General features: G+C 39.9%; 1 protein-coding gene across 3 annotated transcripts in view; it reads right to left on the reverse strand.

Annotated features, from left to right (window-relative positions):
* Window positions 1–1306: 1306 nt before the first annotated feature.
* Window positions 1307–16931, reverse strand: part of LOC106093074 (protein rhomboid) — a 311556-nt gene continuing 295931 nt past the window's right edge. For all 3 annotated transcript variants that reach the window (XM_059360099.1, XM_059360101.1, XM_059360100.1), the window contains 3 exons: window positions 16410–16677; window positions 2354–2500; window positions 1307–2250 (listed from right to left, as the gene is read on the reverse strand). In XM_059360099.1, the coding sequence (XP_059216082.1) occupies window positions 1949–2250; window positions 2354–2500; window positions 16410–16677 (717 nt within the window). In that variant the 3' untranslated portion in view covers window positions 1307–1948. The remainder of the gene's footprint in view (window positions 2251–2353; window positions 2501–16409; window positions 16678–16931) is intronic.

The raw sequence follows: 16931 nt of genomic DNA on the forward strand, positions 1-16931 counted from the left end.
TAAACCGATCTCCCGATTTCTCTTCTTGAGCTATTACAAGCCGCAATTTTTGTCCGATTTAGCGGAAATTTTGCACGTGATGTTCTGTTATGACTTCAAAAAACTCTGCCTAGTACGGTCTAAATTGGTCTATAACCCAATATAGCTCTCATATAAACCGATCTCCCGATTTGACTTCTAGAGTCTTTATAAGCCGCAATTTTTATCGGATTTGGCTATAATTTTGCATGCGGTGTTCTGTTACGACTTTCAATAAACTGTGTCAAATACGATCCAAATCAGTCTATAACCTGATATAGCTCCCATGTAAAGCAGTGTCGATCATCCTTGTTCGGTTCCTAGAAGCTTTAACTTTTGTTATGCCCTTTAACTAAAATTATTTTGTATACATTTTTTGCAGAATCCATGGTGGTGGGTTCCCAAGAACTTAGCACGCTTTTGCTTTTTTCTTTGTTTTTTTTTTTTTTTTGACGGGGAAACGTGTGCTTGCCATTACCATATGTCCTCTCGAGGAAGCTCCATTTTCATGAGCGGGACAGCACTCATTCGTTCTCTCTATTCGCTCATAAAATATATCCTTGGTCTTCATATATGTTATTTGACGCAATCCTTAAGAGTTTTCCTGAAATAACAAGCCCAAAATCGCAATATTTTGCGCCAAAGTTCCAAATCCGAGTATATTTGAATTTGCTGTAACTTCTTCAAATCTTCGAACTTCAAAAATCCCATGGCAACCCTGTAAGCAAATTCGAAGAAGAGTCATTTGATAAAAACGATTATCAAAATTTTTGACTTTGCATTTTTGAGCAAGTACATTTTCAATTTTCGAAGCCCCAAAATTGTTCGAGTAAGGACATAGAAGTGAAGTTAATGGATAACAAGTATTGGGTTGCCCAAAAAGTAATTGCGGATTTTTTAAAAGAAAGTAAATGCATTTTTAAAAAAATTTAGAATGAACTTTAATCAAATATACTTTTTTCACACTTTTTCTCTAAAGCAAGCTAAAAGTAACAGCTGATAACTGACAGAAGAAAGAATGCAATTACAGAGTCACAAGCTGTGAAAAAATTTGTCAACGCCGACTATATGAAAAATCCGCAATTACTTTTTGGGCAAGCCAATACTATTGTACTATAGTACAATATTTAACGCAATCCCCAAGGGTTTTCTTCAAAAAACAAGCCCAAAATCATAACATTTTGTACCAAAGTTCGGAAAATCCGGAGGAATTCGAAATTGCAGTAACTTTTTCCCATTTCGAAGATCCGCTGGCAACGCTGGGTTGCAAATTCGAACAAGCGCATCATACAAGTTTTCAGTGCAAATCTTTTATTGGTCTATTTTCACTTAAAGGTTTCGTTAATGCAACGAATGGTGGCAATACTTTACTTATACAATATGATTTACATTTTATTTGTCAATCTTAACTTACATGAATATACAAACAAAAGTTTTTCTCGTATTCTATGGAAAACGATAAGGAAAAATTTGTTTTTTTTTTCAAATTGGTTGTTAACGTTTAATATACATTTCAGCATGTTTATTTTGTAATTCTATGTGGAAATGGTGTACTTTTGTGCAGCTGGCAGTCATCTGCATTTCTTATTTATGTACATGAACACATACTCACTCATGTTCATATACTACATATGTGTGTATGTGTGTGAGTGGTCATTTATATAATTTGTCAACGAATTTTAATGAAACTAAAACCAAAAAAAAAGCTAAACTTGCAGTGTATGACATGAAAACCAAAATAAATAAATTAAATTAAACCAATGAATTGAATTCATTTGTGCATGTTCAAAATAAATGGAATAGTAAACGAACGTCAACAAAACAAAAAAAAAGTCAAAAATAAAGGGAAGAAAATACACGACTATAGCATAAATAAATAAATAGGAATGTTTGCTGGGTTGGGCGAAGGACACACTGTCGCAGGCAAATATCAGACTTGAAAGTGATTATATATCGTCTCGGTGGCATAGATCGGTGGCGGTGGTCCCTTCAGACTCTGCATCACAGCGCTGTTGAGGATGTTGAAAATAATGGCGAAAATAATGCATGCTGCATAAATTCCCAGGACTATCCACCAAAGGAGTTGTTCGTGCAGTTTCTGTTCGAAATTCTTGAGAACCAGTACACCGATGGTGAGACCGGCCAATGCCCCCGTTAAGTGGGCTATAAACGATACCGAGGGATAATCGTCCACAAAACGGGCGTACACAGCAAACCCCACATCACAAGAAGCTGAAAGAACAAATAAAACGAAACGCATACATACTTTGCCGCACACAAAGGCAACTTAACATTTTGCCTTGCAGTAAGAGGCAGGAGAGGTTATAATTCTTACCAAAAAATAGAATGGCTGCCAAACGTAAAATGCCATAACGCATTTGATGGTAGTTTATCATAACATTGGCCAAATGAGCAGCCAGTAAAGCATAAACACCGCCGCTGGCGCCTACCAAATAGACATCCGGATCAATAATGCTGGTGCCTAGAAGAAAAAAGAAAAGAACAAAAGTTGTATTTTCAAACCAGCACGGTTACTTTTGGGATACAATATTCCGAGTTTAAATAATAGTTGAAAAAGATATAACTCAATCGCATTTGCCAAGTTCTTCGCAAAATGGCATTCAAAAGGCAGAATATTGGAAAAGTATAGTTTAAATAGGTAGAATTTGCATTTACGAGGGAGCTCTCTGTATCAGTAATTGCACACATTTGGATGTTACTTTGAATGATTCTTGGTTAATCGATACCTGGAAATTTTGCTGCTTTCAGATAGACCAAAAACGTCATAAATTCTTCACAAACTTTCAGATTGAATGTTCAGATTTGTTCCGACTTCCACGGAATTTTGCAAATACAAATTGCTATAGAATCGTGCGATGCTTAGGTTGATACTGCGGCTGTCGTGCGATTTTCATTTCATTTACATTGCTCTTCGTTGGCAACACTTAAACAGCTGTAACAGAAATGGGTCAACTGTTTTGCCTATATTGCATACGCCAAACGTACATGTGTGTCAACTACTTTTCATCTGCTTTAGAAGAAACGTTTGAAATTACACAATTTTTATACAACACTAGCCGACCTAGGCCCGCTCCGCTGCGCCTCCTTTTACCTTATATGGAACAAAAGTTTCCTTGGAATATTTATTTTCGACAATTAAAGAGCTTTTAGTAAAATATCATGCTACGAAAATAGTATATCGCTTGACTAATAGTTTAACAATATAAGTACCTTTATCTGAATCCCATATGATCGTTATTGGTCTTCGAATTTCATTTTGGATGTAAGGTGTACTCCATTCTCAAAATTCTTAAAGGGAGTTTTCGGGGGTGAGGTGGTTCTCCAGACACTTAGCGATGGTCACTAAAAAATTTCTGTTTGTGGGGTATTTTGGGAAAGGGGTAGACCCCCAGAAAATTGGTCCCGAAAGTGGGTATCAATTCTTGCTCTACCCCCCAATACCTTCCATTTAAGCTCCATATTGACACGGTTGCTAAATATGCCCGATTTAGGGTTGTTTTGGGGATTGGGGTGGTCCCCCAAACACTAAGCCCGGAAAATATATCAGCAACGTGCTCTTTTCTCATATATCTATATATCATTTATTTGAACCCCATATTGCCATTGGCCTCAAAATTGAATATAAAATTCGACTTCTAATCTAATTTAAACTCCTTATTGCAAAAGTCATCAAATATGTCCGGTTTGGGGTATTGGCCCTAAAAGCTATAAATATTTAGTCCCACTCTCTTTTAGATGCAAATTGTCTTGGTGAGCAAATACATCCTTTTTGGGGGTTGTTATGGTGGTGGGACGTCCCCTAGACAGATGGCCCCTAATGTTGATATCAGATACGTGGTCTATTACCACATACCTTTAATTTGAGCCCATATTTCCACAGTCGGCAAACATGACCGGCTTGGGGGGGTGTTTTGGGGGATGGGCGGCCACTCAGTGAGTTAGCCTTGAAAATATATATCGGATTCGTGTTCCACTCTAAAAATCCTCTTATTTCAGCCTCATATTGCAATGGTCAGCAAATACCTACTATTTTCTTTTGAAATATTGATATCAGATTCGTGCTTTACTCCCAAAGACCTTTTATTTGAGCCCCATATTGCTATGGTCGTAAATCTGTCCCCATTGGGGGATGTTTTTGGGGAGAGGCGGCCCCCCAAACACTTGCTCCCATATCTGGATATCAGATTCTAATTCTATACTCAAATACCTTTTATTTAAGCCCCATATTCCTAGAGTCAGTAAATAAGTCCTGTTTGGGGGGAGTTTTGGGGAAGGGGTGGATCCCCATAAACGTGGACCCACATTTGGATATCAGATTCGTATTCTACTCGCAAATACCTTTCATTTGAGTTCCATATTGTCACGGTCGTTAAATATGTCCGATTTGGGAGTGTTTTGGGGGTTGGGGTGGTCCCCTAGCATTTGGTCCGACAATTGGATATCAGATACGTTTTCCTAAATGCCTTTCATTTGAGTCCCAAATTGTCGTGATTTGTCTCAATATATTTTTGATAGGTTTTAGGGTGGGGCAGTCCCCCTAGGTACCCCATCCGAAATTTGGATACCAAATTTTTATTTTTTGGGTACTAAATGAGAGTACACAAAATTTCGCTTAAATCGCACCTCCCATCTCCGAGATCTGGCATTTCTGAAAATTAGGGTAAGGGGGAGGGTCCGCCAACCTTCAGATATCAAAAAATGTAGTACCCTATTTTCACCACGGTGTCATTATGCAGCATCTGTGAAAATTTCAAGAAAATCGGTTCAGCCGTTTCCGAGTCTATAAGGAACACACAAACATACAAACAAACGAACAAACACAAATTGATTTTTATACCCTCCACCATAAGATGGGGGGTATACTAATTTCGTCATTCTTTTTGTAACTACTCGAAATATTCGTCTGAGACCCCATAAAGTATATATATTCTTGATTGTCGCGACATTTTATGTCGATCTAGCCATGTCCGTCCGTCTGTCGGTCCTTCCGTCCGTCCGTCTGTCTGTCGAAAGCACGCTAACTTCCGAAGGAGTAAAGCTAGCCGCTTGAAATTTTGCACAAATACTTCTTATTAGTGTAGGTCGGTTGGTATTGTAAATGGGCCATATCGGTCCATGTTTTGATATAGCTGCCATATTAAGCCTCTAGAGTGCGCAATTCTTATCCGATTGGAATGAAATTTTGCACGACGTGTTTTGCTATGATATCCAACAACTGTGCCAAGTATTGTTCAAATCGGTTCATGTTTTAATATAGCTGCCATATAAACCGATCTTGGGTCTTGATTTCTTGAGCCTCTAGCGTGCGCAATTCTTATCCGATCAGAATGAAATTTTGCACGACGTGTTTTGTTATGATACCCAACAACTGTGCCAAGTATGGTTTAAATCGGTCCATAACCTGATATAGCTGCCATATAAACCGGTCTTGGGTCTTGACTTCTTGAGCCTCTAGAGGGCACAATTCTTATTCGATTTGAATGAATTGAATGCACGAAGTATTTCGTTATGATATCCAACAACTGTGCCAAGTATGGTTGAAATCGGTCCATAAGCTGATATAGCTGTCATATAAACAGATCTGGGGATTTGACTTCTTGAGCTTCTAGAGGGCGCAATTCCTATCCGATTTGGCTGAAATTTTGCATGACGTATTTTATTTTTACTTTCAACAACTGTGTCAAATAAGCCTCAAATCGGTTCATAACCTGATATAGCTGTCATATAAACCGATCTGGAATGTTGACTTCTTGACCCCTAGAGGTCGCAATTATTATCCGATATGCCTGAAATTTTGTACGACGGATCCTCTCATGACCATCAACAAACGTGTTTATTATGGTCTGAATCGGTCTATAGCCCGATACAGATCCTATATAAATCGTTCTCTCTATTTTACTTCGTGAGCCCCAATGGGCGCAATTCTTATACGAATTGGCTGAAATTTTACACAGGTCTCCAACATATAATTTAATTGTGGTCCAAACCGGACCATATCTTGATATCGTTTTAATAGCAGAGCAACTCTTTTCTTATATCCTTTTTTGCCTAAGAAGAGATGCCGGGAAAAGAACTCGACAAATGCGATCCATGGTGGAGGGTATATAAGATTCGGCCCGGCCGAACTTAGCACGCTTTTACTTGTTATATATAAGATTTGGTTTCGGAATTGTATGATGATAAAATGGAAAGTGAGACACCAATTTTACCACAGCACCGTTTGTTATTCTGACAGACATACTACGGTGCACGCGCGTTTTTAAATATTTCGTAAATTCAATAGAAAACATCTTGCAAAGGCACAAAAACATTTATTTGAATAGAAAACAAGTAAGCGAGTGCTAAGTTCGGCCGGGCCGAATCTTATATACCCTCCACCATGGATCGCATTTGTCAAGTTATTTGCCCGATAGCTCTTTATAAGCAAACAAAGGATAATAGATAAGGATTGTTATTGGAGCCAAACCAATATATGTACCGATTGCGGCTATACTTGGTTTGGCTGTTGGAGACCAAAGTGGAAATGATTGTGTAAAATTTCAGCCAAATCGAATAAAAATTGAGCCCTATAGCGGCTCAAGAAATAAAATCGGGAGTTCTGTTTATACGGGAGCTAAATTAGGCAAGGAACCGTTTTAGACCATACTTAGCACAGTTGTTGGAAGTCACAACAAAACACTTCATACAAAATTTCAGCCAAATCGGGTAATTATGGCGCCCTCTAGCGGCTTTAGGAGTTAAGAACTGAGATCAGTTTATATGAAAGCTATATCAGTTTATGAACCGATTTGGACCGCACTAAACACAGTTGTTGGAAATCATAACAAATCACCTCATACTATAGTCCGTATTTTTTTGCAAATAGAAAATTTTGACATCCATTACTTTCCAAATTTAGTGGTATTTTGTATTAAAATTTAATTTATTAAACATATAATGACTTCAGAACTTCGATTCGGCATGAATGTATGCATAAATACGGCGGCATATCCCAAATAATTGATGGCAAAATTTCGATTTTGAACAAAAAGCCGGACTTTGTTGGGTTTCAGATCAATAGGTTAGGTTAGGTTTATGTGGCAGTCTGCCATCAGACTCACTAAGACGTTTTCGTCCATTGTGATACCACAGAAACAGAAGAAGGAAGATGCCTTCTAGTTCGTTCCTACCGTTGAACCATCCAGTTCGATTAAAAAAGCCCAATTACTTGCGTATGTTCACATCCGCTAAATCAGACAGGTTCTCAAAGAAATTAGAACCTAAAGTGGAACTCCTTCTAACTGCTAGTACGGGGCACACACACAGAAGGTGTTCTATGGTCTCTTCTTCTTCGACGTCCTCACAGCTTCTGCAAAAGTCGATGCTGGCAACCTTCAGTCTGTCATCATGTTTTCCGATTAGACAGTAACCTGTCATGACGGACACAATTATTGAGACGTCTGTTCTAGCCAATGACAGCAAAGCAGTAGCCCTCCTCAAGTCTAGATGAGGCCACATAGTTTTGGAATGCTCGCAGCCCCCTCTTTGTGACCATCTATCATTCGTTGCCCTTCGGGCCTGGTCCTGAATCAAGAGGCGACTAGAGGTATACCCACAGATTCCAGTGTTCCTGGAGTGTGTAAGGTAGTTCCTAGCCTCGCAAGCTCGTCTGCTGTAGAATTCACTGGGATATCTCTGTGGCCCGGGACCCAGAACAGGTGAAGTTTGAACTGTTCTGTCATCTCGTTGAGAGATCTGCGACAGTCGAGGGTGGTTTTTGTAATCAGAAATACGTTCTCCAGGGATTTAATGGCTGCCTGGCTACCTGAGAAGATATTTATGCCAAATGTCGTAATGCCATTATGTCTTAGCCATTCCACCACTTCCTTAATTGCAAGGATATCTGCTGGATACACACTGCAGTGGTCGGGTAACCTTTTCGATATGACCAGTTCTAGATCTTTAGAGTACACCCCAAAGTATTTGTGCAAAATTTCAAGAGGCTAGCTTTACTCCTTCGGAAGTTAGCGTGCTTTCGACAGACAGACGGACGGACGGACATGGCTAGATCGACATTAAATGTCACAACGATCAAGAATATATATACTTTATGGGTTCTCAGACGAATATTTCCAGTAGTTACAAACAGAATGACGAAATTAGTATACCCCCCATCTTATGGTGGAGGGTATAAAAATTTCCGACTACCGGAACAAAGATTAAAGTTGAATTCGCAACTTACTTACTATTACCGGTTATCGGAACAGGTTTGATTATCTTTGAATTTTAGGGACAGTCTTTTCTCCAAATTCTCAACAATTAACCTAAATCTGTTGAATCCTTCGGATTCAACATGTTGAAACTGATGTATTATACAAGCGGTGCAGTTGGGGAATCAAGAGGCGACTCAGCAGTTGTTGCGGAACAAACTATCGTCCACATCTCAAATGTCTGACGGATTGGTTCGTGGACTTAGAATTTCTGGATTTAAACTACTCAAGGGTACGGGGAATGGGAGACACAGATCATGTAAATGTTTTTCTTCTTCCGTCGCTAAGCACTGAAAACTCAGTAGTAGCCAGCCTTGAAATTAATAAGTCGCATTACTGGATGGCTTCCCTATATATGGCACACGATTCGGAGATGCCGCCTTCAAGCCGTAAGTTGCGGGACGAAGCCGCTTCTGTAGAGAAAAAGAACCTCCTTGTAGGAAGTGGTGCTAATGCACATCATCAGATATGGGGAAGTTCGAATATAAACGAAAGGGTTGAGCTCCTTGTCGAATATATTATAAGTTGCGACCTGGCGATTTGTAAGAAAGGAGATAAACCTACCATTATTACTTAGAACAGGCAGGAGGTACTTGATGTATCGAGCGGAAGGATTTGTGACTGGGAAGTTTTGGCTGACTGCAGCCTCTCTGATTATATTAGTTTCAGCCTTAGCGAAAATACTGCAGAAGTGGAAAAAACAGAAATAGGCGGATTGGGTTAAATTTCGGCAAACATTCTGCACGACTAGAATTAGAAAAGGAAGTGGAAGCTGCGGAGGACATAGACATAATTGTCAAGGGATCACGAAGACTTTGAATAACTCACTTATGTCTACATGTTGCCAAGTGCCAAGCCAAGGGAGAAACAGGGACCGCCATGGTGGACCGTAGTAGTGGGTGGTCTAAGGAAGGGCTGCAGAAAACTCTTCCACAGGGCGAAAGCTACAAGGACACCACACGATTGGGACATCTATAAAGCTGAGCTAAGAAAACTGAAAGACGAGCTGAGAAAGCTTCAGGACAAATCCTGGGTGGAATTCTGTACATCGGTTGATGATACATCTGAGGCCTCTAGGTTAGGGAAGATTCTATTCTCAAAACCTATTTCGGTAGGATACATTCAGAAGACAGAGAATGTATGGGCAATGTCTAGTGAGGAAACACTAGAACTACTCATTGACACACATTTCCCGGGAAACTCTCCAACGGACAACGTGGCGCCAGAAGATGTTAATGGGGAAATTGTGTCGGAGTCGAAAATCCTCTGGGCGATAGAGTTTCAACTGCTTTAAGTCGCCAGGCCCTGATGATGTATCATGTGGGATGAAGGGACCCAAAGCACAATTTTATTTCAAAAAGGAAATCCTTACCATATGAAGACGAAAGATTTCATATAATTAATCTGTCATCCCTTATGCTGAAGACTTTAAAGAGGTAGATAGAAACATATCTTTAGGCAGAGATCGCCTGTCTTAGCAGCAGCATGCATATAGTAAAGACAAGACCACTGAAACAGTCCTAACGACCTAGTTGCCTACTTAGAGAGTTTTCTCGCTGTCAATGATAGCATATCTTGACATTGAGGTTGCTTTTAATAATGGAAAGTCGTCGTCAATCATGAATGAGCTGGCACTTCTAGGCATCAATAGCTACTGTAAGAAAGTTTATTAATAACTTACTTACTAAAGGATGCATTACGACAGGCTTGGGATCTGTAGATCTGAAAAGATGAGTCAGCGGAGAAACACCTTAAGAAATATCTACCTCTACTTTGGAATATAGCCATTAACAATCTTATATATCAAAATCGATTTGTGTTTGTTTGTTTGAATGTTTGTTTGTATGTTTGTGTGTTCATTATAGACTCAGAAACGGCGGAAACGATTTTCTTGAAATTTTCACAGATGGTGCATAATGACCCCGTGGTGAAAATAGTCCACTAAATTTTTTTAAATTTTTTATAGTCCAATTGTCGGACCAAGTGCTAGGGGGACCACCCCAAGCCCCAAAACACCCCTAAATCGGACATATTTACCGACCATGGCAATATGGGACCCAAATGAAAGGTATTTGCGAGTAGAATACGAATCTGATATCCAAATGTGGGGCCACGTTTATGGGGGTCAACCCATTCCCCAAAACACCCCCCAAACAGGACTTATTTACTGACCATGGGAATATAGGGCTTAAATAAAAGGTATTCGAATGTAGAATACGAATCTGATATCCAAATATGGGGCCAAGTGTTTGGGGGGCCGCCTCTCACCAAAAATATCCCTCAAAGGGGACAAATTTACGACCATAGCAATATGGGGCTCAAATGAAAGGTTTTTGGGAGTAAAGCATGAATTTGATATCAATATTCGGGAAAAGTGTCTATGGAGCCACGCCACCCCCACAACACCACCTGAATAGTAAGTATTTTCTGACTATTGCAATATGAGGCTCAAATAAGAGGCTTTTTAATATTTCAAGGCCAACTCACTGAGTGGCCGCCCATCCCCCAAAACACCCCCAAGCCGGCCATGTTTGCCGACTACGGAAATATGGGGATCGAATTAAAGTATGTGGAAGTAGACCACGTATCTGATATCAACATTAGGGGCCAACTGGCTAGCGGACGTCCCACCACCACAACAACCCCCAAATAGGACGTATTTGCTCACCAAGACAAAGAGTGGAACTAAATATTCATAGTTTTAAGGGCCAATACCCCAAACTGGACATATTTGCTGACTTTTCCAATAAGGAGTTTATATATCGAATTTTGAGGGCAATGGCAATATGGGGTTCAAATAAATGATATATAGATATATGAGAATAGAGCACGTTGCTGATATATTTTCAGGGCTCAGTGTTTGGGGGACCACCCCAATCCGCAAAACACTCCTTAATCGGGCATATTTAGCAACCGTGTCAATGTGGAGCTTAAATGAAAGGTATTGGGGGTAGAGCAAGAATTGATACCCATTTTCGGGACCAATTTTTTGGGGGTCTACCCTTTTCCCAATATACCCCACAAACAGTAATTTTTTACTGACCATCCCAATATGGGGCTCAAATAAAGGTACTTGGGAGTAGAATACGAATTTGATATCCAAATGTAGGACCAAGTATTTAGGGCATCACCACTTTCCCAAAACACCCCCCAAAGGGTAAACATTTTTCGACCATGCCAATATGTTGCTCAAATGAAAGGTATTTGAGATTAGAAAACGAATTTGATAACCTGATTTGGGGCCATGTGTTTGGGGGACGCCTCATCCCATAAACTCCTCTAAACCAATGGCAATGTGGGGTTTAAATAAATGGTATTTGAAAGAAGAGCACTGTGCTGATATTTTTGTTTTCACCCCCGAAAACACCACTAAATGAGACATCATGAGAATGTCGGGCTGAAATAAGGTATTTTAAGAATGGAGTACACCTTACATCCAAACTTAAATTCGTAGACCAATAAAGATCATATGGGGTTCAGATAAAGACACTTATATTGTTAAACTGTTAGTCAAGCGATATACTATTTTCTTAGCCTGGTATTTCACTAAAAGCTCTTTAATTGACGAAAATAAACATAACAACGAACATTTTGTTCCATATAAAGGAAAAGAAGGCGCAGCGGAGCGGGCCCGGGTCAGCTAGTATATTATAATGACAAGGCTACTGCGGTCAAAAGAAAGTTTCCTATGGAATAGAGGAACACAGAGTTTATTTTCATTCCAGAAGCAGGCATACCTTACCACACGAAGACGATATAAGTTCGTCTTATAAGAGGCCCCCCGTAGCGTAAAGGTTAGCGTATCCCCTTAGGACGCTGAACACTTGGGTTCGAATCCTGGCGAGAAAATCTGAAAATATTTTTAGAGGTGGTTATCCACTCCTAATGCTAGCAACATTTGTGAGGTACTGTACCATTTGGTATGTCAGCCATGTAAAAAATCTTCTCCACAAAGAGATGTCGCACTGCGACTCGGCTATTAAAAGGTGGTCCCTTATCGCTGAGCTTAAATTTAAATCGGACAGCATTCATTAATATGTGTGAAGTTTGCCCCTGTTCCTTAACGGAATGTTCATGGGCAAATGTGCATGTACATTTGTATTTGCATTAGTCTGTCATCCTTTGTGCTGAAGACTCTAGGGAGGTTTATAGAAACATACCTCTGAGCAAAGATCCCTGGAGGCCGCCTGTATTGGCAACAACATGCATATAGTAAGGGCAAGTCCACCGAAACAGTCCTTCATGACCTAGTCTGTTACATAGGGGGTTCTCTCGCTGTCAAGGAATATACGATGTTAGCATTTCTTGACATTTAAGGTGCTTTTAATAATGTGAAACCGACGTCAATCATGAAAGAACTGCAGTTTCTAGGCATCAACACTACCGCCAGATAGTTTATTAATAACTTACTTACTTAAAAGATGCATTACGGCAGGTCTGGGATCTGTAGATCTAAAAAGAGTCAGCAGAGGAACAACTCAAGGAGGTATACCGTCTCTTCTACTTTGGAATTTAACCATTAACAATATAATATTGTCTCTGATTGGGAACATTTCAAAATTATGTGGCCTAATCTGGACTTGGAGGTCTACCGCTATGATAATTTTGGCTAGAACAGACGTCCCAGTCATTATGCCCGTCATGACAAGTCACTGTTTGAACAGTAAACGTGCTGATACTCTGAAGGTTTCATGTAAAGACTTTTGCAGAAGTTGTAAGGGCGTCGAGGAAGAAGGGGCTATAGAACATCCAGTGTGTGTGTGTTCCTTACTGGCAGTCCTTTCCACTTTAGGGTCTCATTTCTTTGAAAACTTGTTTGATTTAGCGGATGTGAACTTTCGCAAGTTATTGGGCATTCTAAAGCGATCTGAGTGGACGAAAACGTCTGAGTGAGTCGGATGGCAGACTGCCACTTAAGCCTAACGTAACATAACCGTAATTCACATCTAATCTTTTAAAATAAAAATGTTTGCCTAAAATTGCCAAAAAACAAGTAAAAGCGTGCTAAGTTCGGCCGGGCCGAATCTTATATACCCTCCACCATGGATCGCATTTGTCAAGTTCTTTTCCCGGCATCTCTTCTTAGGCAAAAAAGTATATAAGAAAAGAGTTACTCTGCTATTAAAACGATATCAAGATATGGTCCGGTTCGGACCACAATTAAATTATTATTGGAGGCCTGTGTAAAATTTCAGCCAATTCGTTTAAGAATTGCGCCCATTGGGGCTCACGAAGTAAAATAGAGAGAACGATTTATATGGGATCTGTATCGGGCTATAGACCGATTCAGACCATAATAAACACGTTTGTTGATGGTCATGAGAGGATCCATCGTACAAAATTTCAGGCATATCGGATAATAATTGCGACCTCTAGGGGTCAAGAAGTCAAGATCCCAGATCGGTTTATATGGAAGCTATATCAGGTTATGAACCGATTTGAACCTTATTAGACCCAGTTGTTGAAAGTAAAAATAAAATACGTCATGCAAAATTTCAGCCAAATCGGATAGGAATTGTGCCCTCTAGAAGCTCAAGAAATCAAATCCCCAGATCTGTTTATATGACAGCTATATCAGTTTATGAATCGATTTGAACCATACTTGGCACAGTTGTTTGATATCATAACGAAATACTTCGTGCAAAAATTCATTCAAATCGGATAAGAATTGTGCCCTCTAGAGGGTCAAGAAGTCAAGACCCAAGATCGGTTTATATGGCAGCTATATCAGGTTATGGACCGATTTGAACCATACTTGGCACAGTTGTTGGATATCATAACAAAACACGTTGTGCAAAATTTCATTCTGATCGGATAAGAATTGCGCCCTCTAGAGGCTCAAGAAGTCAAGACCCAAGATCGGTTTATATGGCAGCTATATCAAAACATGGACCGATATGGCCCATTTACAATACCAACCGACCTACACTAATAAGAAGTATTTGTGCAAAATTTCAAGCGGCTAGCTTTACTCCTTCGGAAGTTAGCGTGCTTTCGACAGACAGACGGACGGACGGACGGACGGACGGACAGACGGACGGACATGGCTAGATCGACATAAAATGTCACGACGGTCAAGAATATATATACTTTATGGGGTCTCAGGCGAATATTTCGAGTAGTTACAAACTGAATGACGAAATTAGTATACCCCCCATCTTATGGTGGAGGGTATAAAAATCGTTTTAACTTTCAATTTCCAAATCCGACGAGGTGAGTGATTTTGGGTAGAATATTGAACTAGAAGAACCACATCCAGGGAGCGTAAGTGAGGGTAGGTATCTCCTTGTCTTTTTCTGAAACTCTCCACTCGATACCGCGGATAGTCCCCGACTGCAGTCGCAGTTACTCCCTACGCAGAACAATATTTTTAGGATTTTTATACCCACCACCGAAGGATGGGGGTATATTCATTTTGTCATTCCGTTTGCAACACATCGAAATATCCATTTCCGACCCTATAAAGTATATATATTCTTGATCAGCGTAAAAATCTAAGACGATCTAGACATGTCCGTCCGTCTGTCCGTCTGTCTGTTGAAATCACGCTACAGTCTTTAAAAATAGAGATATTGAGCTGAAATTTTGCACAGATTCTTTTTTTGTCCATAAGCAGGTTAAGTTCGAAGATGGGCTATATCGGACTATATCTTGATATAGCCCCCATATAGACCGATCGGCCGATTTAGGGTCTTAGGCCCACAAAAGCCACATTTATTATCCGATTTTGCTGAAATTTGGGACAGTGATTTGCGATGGGCCTTTCGATATCCTTCGTCAATTTGGCTCAGATCGGTCCAAATTTGGATATAGCTGCCATATAGACCGATCCTCAGATTTAGGGTCTTAGGCCCATAAAAGCCACATTTTATATCCGATTTGGATGAAATTTGGCACAGTGAGTTGTGTTAGGCCCTTCAACATTCTTCGTCAATTTGGTCCAGATTTGGATATAACTGCCATATAGACCGATCCTCCGATTTATGGTCTTAGGCCCATAAAAGCCACATTTATTATCCGATTTTGCCGAAATTTGGGACAGTGAGTTGCGTTATGCCCTTCGACATCCTTCGTCAATTTGGCTTAGATCGGTCCAAATTTGGACATAGCTGCCATATAGACCGATCCTCCGATTTAGGGTCTTAGGCCCATAAAAGCCACATTTATTATCCGATGTCGACGAAATTTAGGACAATGACATGTGTTGGGCCCTTCGATATTTGTCTTCAATTTAGCTCAGATCGGTCCAGATTTGGATATAGCTGCCATATAGACCGATCTCTCGGTTGAACAATGACATGTACTTATAAGCATTTGGTCTAAATCGGATGATATCTATAGAGCTGCTATGGGGCATAAGGTATGCATTTTTCACTGGATTTTGACGAAATGTGGTTCACATATATACCCGATGTGGTGGATATCCAAAGTTCGGCCCGGCCGAACTTAACGCCTTCTTACTTGTTTTTAATTCCATTTATAGTTTATTATACCCACCACCGAATATTCATTTTGTCATTCCGTTTGCAACACATCGAAATATCCATTTCCGACTCTATCAAGTATATATATTCTTGATCGTCCTAAAAATCTAAGACGATCTAGTCATGTCCGTACGTCTGTCTGTTAAAATCATGATACAGTCTTTAACAAGTAAAAAGCCATTAATAACTTTGTATACCCTCCATCCCGGGTATATATATAAACCACCTTTCCTCATAATCCGGTGAAAATGAATTCTTTATGCACCCATAGCTGCTATATCCAAATATGGTCCAAATATGATTCGGACAAATTCGGCACAGACATTGGCACGATTTCGGCACGAACTGTATTCGTTCGGCCCGGCCGTACTTAATGCCTTTTTACTTGCTTCAATTAAAATTAGATTCACCAATAATGAAAGGGTTTCCCAAATTTAATTTTAAAATTTAACATAAAAAGTAGGCACGTGGATACTTTACTCGCATTCTCCAGTACACACATACGCGTATATGTGTTTGCAACCAATTGCATAAATGCTGCGTTGGTTAGCCCCCCAAAAAAAAAAAAAAAAATCATGAAAAACAGATAATAAAGATATCTGCAGCAGAAACTCATGTGCAGAAATGTGTGACTTACCTAATGAACCTGCCAAAACACCAGAGAAGTATATACAAGCCATACGACCGGAGCCATGTACCATTTCCAATGGTAGCCCAAACACCAGTTGTATTAATAAATTAAAGCCCAGATGAAACCAGCCTGCATGCAGGAACATATACGACATGAAGCGCCATAACTCATGGCGCTTATCGGGACGGTAAATGAAGAGCGAATCGGTGGGAACAGGACCCACAGGATCAGCTTCTCCTCCAGCATTCACGGTATGGTATGTGAACAGTGTCAACTGCAAAGAGACAAAATTTAAAAATTAACATCACACATTGGGAAATTTTCATGCACACCCAGACATTTGTCGCTCTAAAAGAATCTTAAAGATAAAAATGCCAACACTAAAGCTAAAACTTTTTGTCACGTCTCAAAAGTTTCTTGGCAGTTGGTTCCAAATTCGTTTTTGGTCTTTTTTTTTAATGTCTCCTGCCGACACTGCTGTCACAGGCGAGACTTTGTGACGCGTCCCCATATTGCTAAACAGTTATC

The sequence above is a fragment of the Stomoxys calcitrans genome, chromosome 1 (genome assembly GCF_963082655.1).
Source record: "Stomoxys calcitrans chromosome 1, idStoCalc2.1, whole genome shotgun sequence".
In the NCBI taxonomy this organism is placed as follows: Eukaryota; Metazoa; Arthropoda; class Insecta; order Diptera; family Muscidae; genus Stomoxys; species Stomoxys calcitrans.